Source organism: Pygoscelis adeliae, unplaced genomic scaffold, assembly GCF_000699105.1.
Source record: "Pygoscelis adeliae isolate BGI_AS28 unplaced genomic scaffold, ASM69910v1 Scaffold290, whole genome shotgun sequence".
NCBI lineage: Eukaryota > Metazoa > Chordata > Aves > Sphenisciformes > Spheniscidae > Pygoscelis > Pygoscelis adeliae.
This window is the reverse complement of record NW_008823965.1, coordinates 682931-693831: the sequence shown is the minus strand read 5'-3', so window position 1 is coordinate 693831 and position 10901 is coordinate 682931. Positions and strand designations below refer to the sequence as shown.

The 10901-nt window shown below is 37.7% G+C and overlaps 1 protein-coding gene across 3 annotated transcripts; it reads left to right on the top strand.

Moving 5' to 3' along the window:
• Positions 1 to 1569: 1569 nt before the first annotated feature.
• RNFT1 (ring finger protein, transmembrane 1) lies at positions 1570 to 10828 on the top strand. 3 transcript variants are annotated; one of them, XM_009323924.1, is made up of 8 exons: positions 1570 to 2105; positions 2428 to 2504; positions 3179 to 3279; positions 3915 to 4068; positions 5778 to 5936; positions 6778 to 6843; positions 7672 to 7773; positions 9571 to 10828. In XM_009323924.1, the coding sequence occupies exons 1-8, from the start codon at positions 1730 to 1732 to the stop codon at positions 9601 to 9603; spliced, it is 1068 nt and encodes a 355-aa protein (XP_009322199.1). In that variant the 5' UTR covers positions 1570 to 1729; the 3' UTR covers positions 9604 to 10828. The 3 variants fall into 3 exon arrangements, with proteins under 3 accessions (XP_009322199.1, XP_009322190.1, XP_009322182.1); XM_009323915.1 differs by lacking the exon at positions 9571 to 10828 and adding an exon at positions 7961 to 8880 and having other exon boundaries at positions 1570 to 2051; XM_009323907.1 differs by lacking the exon at positions 9571 to 10828 and adding an exon at positions 7961 to 8880.
• The last annotated feature ends 73 nt before the right edge of the window (positions 10829 to 10901 follow it).

The window sequence follows — 10901 nt, the reverse complement described above, 5'->3', positions numbered from 1 at the left end:
AGCGGCGAGAAGCCGCCTGCCCGAGCGCGGTGGGAGGCAGCGGCCAGGAAGAGACGGGGAATGTTCGAGGAGAAGAGCCCTTTATCAAAGACCTTCTTTTATCTAATTAGGCGTGAAGAAATTCTGGAAGCCGTCCGCTGCGTGCGGATTTCTTACGCTTTTAAATCCCGTTTAGTAACTTAGTTATCTGAAAGTTTGTTAGGCAGAGTGCCAAGGGAAGCTGCCTTACTCGAACAATGGGATCGCTCCCTCTTTTTCAACGCCGAACTGTCAGTTTTTGCAGAAGCAGGCCCTAAACCACTAACTGAAGAGTGCTAATGAGATTATTTTTTTTTATTATTCCCCTCCTTTCAAAAACAGCATTCGTGGCCTGATCCTGCAGACACCGAGTAATACTGTTCACACAGGTTAATACTATCTCCAGTTTACTGGCTTTGTTCATGTGCATAAAATTACAGAACACGAATTTTTGCTGGACTAAAGTATGACGTAATCTTTGGCTAACAAAAATCTAGTAGTAGCAGCAGCAGCACTCTAAATGGTAGTAAGTTCCCATATTCATATATTGTTTAAATTAATGCGATTTACTTTTCTAATATAATCTCCATTTTAAAGGCTAAAGAATTCTAGGTTTGTGCAAACATATTAAGAACTTTTTGCAGCACAAAACCAATTTTGCTTTAACCTTTTTGTATCCCTAGTGAAACTAGCTGCGTATGTACACTAAGCTTTACAGAAAATAGGAATCTGGAAGAGTTTGAATTACAGAAAAAGGATTATAACAAAATTCCCAATGTTTCAATAATATTATTCGATAGTGACAAGTATTGTGCCAAATCCAGCTTCAAAGCATTCTCCAAAATAGCTACTCTGATGTCACACCAGTCCACAGAAGTAGATTTAGCACTATTTGACCAATGTAAAGACTGACACAGAAGTGAAAAACCGCCCAGGAAGACGACAGAAAGATGCCAAAGGGGAGATAAATAAGGCCTCATTTGGGTGGTCTCACTGTTCGATTACTGCTTATTGGCTGCACTTTTTTACCTAGACCATATGGTCCAGGCTCTTTTAAATGCTTCTTAGAAAATGGACTAACCTGGTTGTGCTCATTTACCCAGACAGGATAATCTCACTAATCTCATAATGGCCCTCAATTTTGAGCATGCACTGGCTTTTGACTAGACTTGTCTGAACAAATGCTTACCATTTTACGGATGCGTGTAAATGTGCTCTTTGCTTCCTTCCCATCGTTGTTTGCTCCTTCTTTGGCCTACTACTGTTACTATTTTTGTGAAATTATGCAGCACTTCTAAGATCTCTTCTGTACAAGCTAGTGCTGGTCTCCTATTCAGCAGCTTTTGCTGTTCTGATTCGCACTGAAGCAACTTTAGATTTTACTAAGGCAGCCAGGTTCACTGCAGGCTAGAAAATCTGCACGCGAATGGAAGGGAGTCCTTTAATGTGGCACACAGAAAGTTGCCCCGTGGAGACAGGGTGCAAACCCAGCATGCCAGCTTTCAGAACGAAGACAGACAGCGTCTCTCAGAAAGAGAATCTTTACTTCATGCGGGCAATCACTCGGTACAATCTATTGTAGTTTTGTGTTGCGTTTTTTGTTGTTCCCTTCACCCCCTGCAACTAGTTATCTCTTCCTTCAACTGCAACTTTTTATATCCTACTCTAGGAGACAAAATAGCAAGAATCTGGACCAGAAAAACATCCCACCATGCAACCAAATTGCGGTCATCTCCACAACATCCAAGGGAGTGGTGATGCCTCTTCATCTTCTCAGAGCGCCCACGCAGCAAGGTTGTCAGGAGAGAGCTCATGCCATCACAGCGGAGATGTTCGCATACAGCTAAACTCTGCCGTGGGAGAAGCCAGAGAAAATGCGAGTTCCCGGCATTCAAGGCCAGGGTCCCAAAGTCGCTCACACGGACACGCCCACAGCGAAGCAGGGGGGCTTGACGATTCTACTCCAGACTCAGAGGAACACAGTGGCAGCTCCCTCTCAGAGCTCAGATACCTCCTCCAGTGGCTGCACAAAAGTCTGCCATATATCTTGATTCTGTGTGTCAAATTGATCATGCAGCATATAATTGGTAGAGTATAACAAAATAAGGTCTGAGGGAACAGACCCTCCCCCCAAAGAGATACACTAATAACCATGCCTGAAATATAATTCAATTTATTTTTAGCTTTATTTTTATTTGCTTTATTAATCAGAAAGAGAGATTTACTAAACTACGTTTCAGTGGCTTCTGTTTCCTTTGCTGGCATATGTACGATGTGCTTAATTATTCCAGCTTGATAGTCCAAGCTATTAATTGTAATTACAAAGACATATTAGAAGTGGCTGTTTTTTTAACCCAGTTCAGTAATTTTTTTTTTAATTGTGTATAACTGACCCTTTTTTCCTAATAGGCATTTCTCTTGGAATTGGGCTGCTAACAACTTATATATATGCAAACAAAAGCATAGTAAATCAGGTTTTTCTAAGAGTAAGTATCACCCTATGCAACAAAATTCTGTAAGTTAACCAAGACCTTTATCCATCAGTTTTTGAAAGAAATGCGAATGGAGATACTGTTTTATTTACCTAATAATATTAGGTGTCAAGGTTTCAAGATGGAAGTAAACTCTTAATGCTTCTGTACAGTGTAGAGGTTCTCAGTTAAGTAAGATTTGCAAAATTCAAAAAGAGTCCCATGTCGTGTGTCATGTCCGTCCCGTCCTGTGTCGTGGTCCGTCCGTCCCCCGTCCCCCCCCCCGACTTTGAATATTGAAATCACTTCAACTGATAAAGCTTTTTGGAATTTATGGAAGAATTTCTTAACTATATTTGTGGAATCAAATAACAGTTGGCAGTTTAAACTTTCAGCTGACTCTGTTCACTCCCAAAGGAAAATCTGTTGTTTCTTCAGACTGGGGTGGGTTTTGGTTCTGTTTTTAGAAAAAACCTTGATACATGCAGAAATTGTTATGTTGAAAACATTAAAATTACTGCTTTACCTTTCCAATTGAGTTCTCCTACTTTATTTGGCCTAAAACCACTAAGATAAAATCCTCTAGTAGTAATTCTGTTCAGGTACAACAGACTTAGTGCTTTAGAGACATCTTTAAGACACCGATACTGAGATAAGGACTGTAATATGTCTTTACAATTACCTTACAGGAACGGTGCTCCAAGTTGCAATGTGCTTGGTTGCTAGTATACCTAACTGGATCATCTCTCCTCTTGTATTACACCTTTCATTCTCAGTCACTGTATTACAGGTAAGTAGAGGAACATCTCTACTCACACCATAAATCACTCAAATATTAACTGGGAACATTTTATCTGGGCTGCTGCTGTTTTTCTTTAGTTGTGGCATCTTTCATTTTAATCTCCATTCCTCCTCTTCTGCCACACTGAACGAGTGCTGTCCTTGAAAACAGTATGTTGGAATTTGCAAGATTAGACCCCATACTCGACTTAATGGCACTACTGTACCATGGGGAATGTACCTGGGTTTGATTCCTAGCTTTGACCTTGCCTTTGGAATACTAAATGTATGGCATTCTGGGGGGGTCTATGGAGTTTACGTCTCCAATTATTTTTTTTCCCTTATCACTCTCTAGCTACAGTCTTGGCTGTAAATCAGTCAAAGGCTGTATTGCTAAAATGGGAAAGAAAGCCTATCTCTAGAGGATGGGGGTTGTGATGAAGATACAGGAAGAAGGTTCAAAAATTGAAAGGTTGTCAGAGATCATAAATGATCAATTTGCAATAGAGAGTTCATTTTCTTAGCAAATGTTTTTCCTCTATGTAAACCATGTTTCCTTTTTTAATTAAGCCTGCCGTGATAATCTCTGGTTATGCTCCCCTCTAAATAGGGTGCTCCAGTAACTTCTGATAATTCTTTTTGTAGCTTAATCTTTTTAAACCCTACTGTGGATTTTATGAACTTCTGGGAGGTACTTTGGATTGTGGGAGTCACAGACTTTATTCTGAAATTCCTCTTCATGGGCTTCAAGTGCTTTATTCTCTTGGTGCCTTCTTTTATGATGTCCTTTAAATCCAAGGTAAGGAAACAAGCTATATTTTTGCTTCCTTGTGATGATTCTTTTACACTAAAATTAGCTAACTATTAAATTCTACCCAGAGAAAAGTCTTTTTAATTAAAGTTCTGTATAGAATCCACCACTACACTGTGGGCAAGAAAACCCTGTGGATTTCACGTTCTTCCCTGCTTGGTGCTAGGGAAGGTTTACAGTCTGATCTGAAACAATTGCTTGTATTATGTCATCGGATAAATAGGTTTATTTCTGTCTCTAAATGGGGGGATGAAGAAACCTTTTATTTGCTGCAATGTAAGAGCGTGTATACAGGCGGATAGCACGGAGCAGCTGATGCACAGTACATTTTTTACATGCTCAACAGTAACTGACATGGTAAGGTTTTAAGATCTGCACGTGCAAACAGCTGTATTTTCTGTGTCTTCAAAACTAATTCTGAGTTGTCTTTTTGTTAATAAACTTAAGCAATATTTGTGTCAGATCAATGAATTTGATTCATAGCTTAATTCCCCAAACCAGTGAAGTTTAATGACTTTTATAGAAGCCTGCATTGGTTGGTGCGGTATTTATTTTTATCCTCTTCCCGAGGCGAGACATGCAAAAAACAATTAAATTTTATGTTAAAATAGCAAATTACTGGTACTGTTTAAAAAAACCAAAAAACAAAAACCCGAACAAGTACAGTTTGTACATGATAGCATTTGAACAGGATGTTTTGGTAGGTTTTATCTTTTCAAATGTACCTGGATAAAGTTTTTCTCAGGGACAACCAATTTCTCTAAATACTGGTTTACAACCAAGATTTTTTTCTTTTTTTTTAAAGCTAGTGATAAAACATCCAGAAAATAATTGCTGAAGATTCCATTACACCAACTGTGACCTAAGCTGTGGCTAAATTAAAGGGGGAATCTGGTCAGTAGTAGTGGCAAAACATGGCATTATCCAGTGTACATTATAGAAAGAGTACTTCTTCCCTATTATAAATCTAGTTTTAAAGACAAACTTAAGGAAATAAAGTAAGAGCTAAGCTAAATATTTATGATTAAATATGCACACACAGTGCTCTGTGCAGGCCACTTGTGCTTTGTAGTTGTTATGCAGTAATTTTTAGGCTGTCATTGAACTCTCTTTACCTGTTCAGTCCAGCTACTCTAGACTTCTTTCTCCCCCTACCACCACCATTTTCTTATCACCCCATCCTATATAGGAGTTAATTATCACAAGATAAGGCTTCTTACACAGGCATGAAATAATACCTACAGGAAAACAGTTTGTAATTTATGTTTGTTAATAAAAGAATGGTCCTTACTTTTGTGTTTTAATGCTGAATGCAGGACATAACTCTGCTAATGACAAGCTGATGTACGTGGCCAAATTTGTCCTTATTTTCCTTTTTCATGTAACTTTCATTTTCTTTTTTAATGCTCGTGAAAGTCTGATAGCATTGTTAAGTAGGTAGGCATCTGACAAAGCTATCCTATTTTAGCCTAACAACTTGATTTTCTGCAGTACAGCAATCAATTGTGTTAGTGTTATTTGTACAGTTGTGGTGAGACTCATCGTCTGGTCTTTATTTTTTTCCATGCTTCAAATTTAGTTGTTTCAAGATACTATGAGAGGAAGTTACTCAAAAGAATAACAATGCATCTTTTCTCTGTATTTAAAAACCCTTTGTGTTTTAAATCTTGAGCGATTCCTTTGCATGTCTTGCTTAGGGCTACTGGTACATGCTGTTAGAAGAACTCTGCCAGTGTTACCGTATGTTTGTCCCCATACCAGTTTGGTTCCGTTATCTTATTGGCTATGGGGAGCTGGACAGTGCACTAGGATGGACCCTTGGGATATTGCTGGGCCTTCTCTACCTCATTCTAAAAGTATGTAAGCTTTATATTCCTCGCAAACTATTTTGCAGTAGTTATCACTGGAGGGTTAGAGGCATATGAACTAACACATTTCTGAATGTACCCCTATCTTTGAACTGACTTGCAAGTTGATGCTTCAGTTTAACTGATACAGCCTTCCAAAACTGATAGGAATACTGGCTCAGGGCACTAAATCATCTTTTTCCTGCACCTGTTCTGGGAATAGATTGAGGTTGCATAGCAAAGAACGCTGTTACTATAGGTCCCCTCACATCAGACATTGATCAGACTGTTACCAGATATTGAGGAAGAGAGCTTGCAAAAATAAAGGTAAAATTAATGGCTAAAAGAATCAGCATTTTCCAGGAAACTAGATTTTCTCTCTGCTAGTGCAATGCTAAACAAGTTAAACGTAAGTGTTCATACTTGCTGCCTACTTCACCAAAGAGCTAATCTGCCCCAAATATAACCAGACTCAGTACAAGTTCGGCTTTGAACATGAAAAATACTTTATAATGCTGAGGTATCTTAATTACAAGTCTAAAGGCTATTGCGTATATGATAACAATGCTGGTATATTTGCACTTGAGTACTTCATTTCAGAACCTCAACACTATTTTTCTTTTAAAGAACAGATACCTACTGGGAAAAAAACTTCAGGCTAAATTCTTAGTTTGGTTACATATTAAGCAACTAAAATAGGGTCAGTCTGAACTATAGCTTTGCTTATGTTCTTGCCAACATCAAACTAGCAGTGAGACTTTTAGCATTGGAATTCGCACAAAAGCTTGGAAGCTTTTTAGTTCACAGAGAAAAATACTAAGCATAACTCAGGCCTTCTTTCCCATTTCAGCTTTTGAGCTTTTTTGGACAATTGAGAAACTTCAGGCAGGTCCTACGGATATTTTGTACGCGACCAGTGAGTACTGAATTATTTTATGACAAAACAATAAACCTGATACTTCTTTTTTAAGTACCTCATTCCTGTATTACTTTGTATTGTTCTAGCAATAGACAACTGCATTTTTAAAGTAAACCCTGTATACTTGTTCTCCCATTTCACAGTCTGAATTCCTTGACTATGTGATTACGTTGTCATCTGAACAACAACAACAATCTATTCTGCATGTCTCTTCAGATAAACGTATGTGAAATAACATACCCTTTTTGTCCTGCTTCCTACTTTTTAAGTGGAATAAATATTGGTTGGATGCAGGCAGAGCTTTATGCTGAAACAGAGTGAGAATTGAGGCTTACCAAAATAGTTGACATGCAAGTAACTCCTGTTAGAATTGTAAGTTTCTAGATAATCTTTCTCTGTAGTAAGAGGTATTGTTTAGAGTCTGCTATTCATGCAGTAAAATGTATAGAAGATTTTGGAGCACAGTGTCATTGAACTAAAAGAATAAAAAAGCACTTCTCATTTTCTAAGTGCTATCTTGATCAAATTGGAACTTAACACAGCGTTTTGCTCAGAGCTCACTGTTAAAATAAAAATGATACAGATTTTTCCAGTAACTGATCAGGGGAAGATACTAACTAGAGAGCATGGTAAGTGGGAGCACATAAGCTTTAGGCCCCAAGACAACTATTAAAAAACTTTTTCATTGGATTGGGGATTGAATAGTTCCCCTGACGTAGCAGCCCTTATTCCCAATTCCTTTCTGGCCTCTTATTTTTGTGTTTTTGTTTTGGCTTTCCCCGTGCCCTAGAAACTAATATCTGCTGAAAATACCTTGTTTTACAGCACTATGGGGTGACAGCTAGCAAGAGACAGTGTTCTGAATCGGATGATATTTGCTCAATCTGCCAAGCTGAATTTCAGAAGCCTATTCTGCTTATCTGTCAGGTAATACACATAATCAGAATTATTTTTTGCAAGCTTAAGAATATTTTAAACAACTGGTAAACAAAACTACATAAAGTTAGATTAGTGAGTTTTCTGATTATTTTCAGAAATCAGGCTATGCAAATAATATACCGTCTTATAAATGGAAGAGCTTAGAAGCTCTAAGTTCTCATTCTTTTCATTACAGCACACATTTTGTGAAGAATGCATCTCTTTATGGTTTAATAGAGAAAAAACGTGTCCACTCTGCAGAACTGTTATTTCAGACCATGTTAACAAGTGGAAGGATGGAGCTACATCTATGCATCTACAGATTTTCTAAAGCATGTCAAACAACTTGTTTTACAGTTTGTTTGTTCAAGCTAAGGTTTTTCAGTTTACTACAGATTAAATTGTAGGTGGCACAAGGAACGAGTTTCCAAATTCTAGATATCATGCTTCTATGAAATGTTCCAGTATTTAAAACAGTGCAGAAAATGTTAACTTGACCTTCTTAAGTATAGAAAAGTAAGTTTTCAGAATGAATGGAGACAAGCCAGCATTGCTTCTCTTGTGATTCTTGTAGGAAACAATCAAGTCCTTGAAAAATGCTGCATTACTTCTTGCAGCAGCTTCTGATTTCAACATTTTATTTAAAACTTTAAGTAGAGTTCCAGACTGTACTAAATTGTATTTATCCTTCTAACATGACTCAACCCAAAACGTCAACCTACCAATTTTATTAAGATTATAAGCAAATTTTATACTCTGGACTACAGTGAGAATTAGAGCTACTTGTCACACTTGGCATTAAAGGTCCTTTAATGCTAGCCCAGTAGATCAGAGAAATTAGCTTCTTATTCATGCACCTGTAACAGCAACTATTTCTCACTGTACCTGGAGATAAGCCACAAGAATAAGACATTTCCCCTTTAGGTTCTTGTAGACTTCTAATGGATCTTTGGCTTAATACATAAACCAACCACTGATGTTAGTTTTTTACTTAGCATTTTATAAAGTTGGTATTTTTAAAACAAATCTTTAATACTATATTTTTGTCATAACAGGAACCAGATTTTCTTACAGGGGAGAATATATTTTATACTATATTTGCAATTTGTAGTATGCATAAAAATCAGAGAGAATAAATGCATTTAAATCTCTTTGTTTGGTGCATGTTGAATAAAGAAACAAGATTCATTATTGTTTCAGTATTAACTTACATGAAAGCACGTAACAGCTCACTGCTAGGTATACTTTTCCTGTTAAACTAATGTCTCTGAAAAAAACAAAAAACCTCCAAATGCTACAACTTATTCATGACTAGTCTTTATGCTAATTATAGAGCTAACTTACAGACAATCTCACCTTTTTTTCCTGCTTGTCTTTTTTCACCTTGCTATTCAGATAAGACTAAAAAAACCACTGAAACTTTTCTGATACAGCAAAGTTAAGTTGAGTTGCCATTAACTTGAGTTTGTCTTAACTGAGTATCTTTAGGAAACTTCTAAATTAGGGAAAAAACAGAATTAAAAAGTTAAACACTTACTTGATGAATAATGTAGCAACTCAAATGACCAGGCAGACTGACTGAGAACTATAAAGTTGCAGCTGACACAGCCAGATTTATAGGGCTGACAGAGCATGATGGGACAGTGCCCTTAAAGGTACAGCTAAAAGTGTAATACTAGTAGAATTTAGTATTCTGAATAAAAACCTAATGAGATGGAAGAGTCAAGCTAAGAGGTATCATTTTATGTTCAACCTGGGTTTTGCTATAGCATGCTGTCTATTTGCTAATTGTATTTTTGTTTGAAGTTTACTGCAGTTCAGAGTAAACGTGCCCTATGATTGTTCCACCACGGTATCTGAGTGCCTGGGGAAAAAAGACTCAAGCTTAAAGAAAACAGGCAAAAGCTTCTAAGTCTGTAATTGGAATCTTATGGGAGTAGAAGAGACTGGTTCTCATGGAAGCCTTTCCTAGCAGGTGAGGTATTTAGTTTGGGGAATGTACAGCTGAATGGTGTTAGAGCAGTCCTGGGGGTGGCAGGGAAGAATTGGAGCTTGGCCACAGCCAGAGCTGTGCTGTGATGGGCTCGTGCCTGTACCTCCACTATAGTCAGAACAAACTGCTCTTTGTTTCCTCAGCGAGATCTAGCTATGCCTTAGCTTGCATGTGAAGTTCATACAAGATCAGAACTGTTTGTTATTTAAATTTCATCAGTGCTGATACTCAGACTGCTGCTGCAGCAGAACTTCCCTTGAGAGATGGACAAGAACTGAATGAGTCAAGGAACAAAAGAGCGTAGGGCGAACTTAAGGTTGGATTCTGAATCTCTGATGGGCCCACAGAGACCTTGGCAGCTCACTTGGTTACACAAGCATATTTAGACCTTCCCAAACTTGATCATGAACATACAGTTTAGCTAAAGAGTGTTTTAATGTTTTTTTCTTCATACAGGTATTGTGCGAGTACTGTGTAAACAATTTGAGTACTATATTTAACTTAGTAAACAAATGGCACCTTTAAAAAAAGCTTTGCTTGTGTGAGTAAAATGCGTGACTAAGCCCGACACACAGTTCATAAGGGCAGATGTAATAAACCAACCCTTTCTAAAATACCGGGCAACATAAAAATTGTAACTTATCCTGGATTAGCTTTTCCTGGAATGCTAATACCAACAGCTTAATCACTTTTTAATTCAAAAATCCTCTCAGAGAAAATATAAACTAAAATTCATTAGACTTGGACATGATGTTAGAGCAAGGAAATGCACTTCCTAATACTCAAATATTGATTAAATTAATTGCCTCCAGTAATGGGTAGCCATTCATTAGAATTCCAGCACTCTGTGACAGACTTTCAAAAACCTTTTTAGAACAATAGGTCTAAATCACCTAGTCCATTCCTGGAATATTAACTGGGAAGGTACAGATTCTGAGATGCACCAGCTGCGTAGTACAAACAGTTGTCCTGAAAGCACTACCCTGCTGACTAAGGGAGAAAATCTGAGAAACAAGTATGCTTTCTTACTGCCTTATCCCCAAGCTGAGTTAATAGTTGCTCATGCAGCAGGGAACACAGAAGGAAGCTTGCCATTCCATCAGATAAGTTACATGGTCCTGGCACTGTGCTTTCACATTGTGTA

Excerpts from the sequence above, each read along its gene's own strand:
- RNFT1 (XM_009323907.1), top strand. The coding sequence starts at position 1,730 with ATGCAACCAAATTGCGGTCATCTCCACAACATCCAAGGGAGTGGTGAT. Across the intron at positions 2,106-2,427 it reads GATCATGCAGCATATAATTG|GCATTTCTCTTGGAATTGGG; the intron begins GTAGAGTATAAC and ends TTTTCCTAATAG. Across the intron at positions 3,280-3,914 it reads TCTCAGTCACTGTATTACAG|CTTAATCTTTTTAAACCCTA; the intron begins GTAAGTAGAGGA and ends TTCTTTTTGTAG.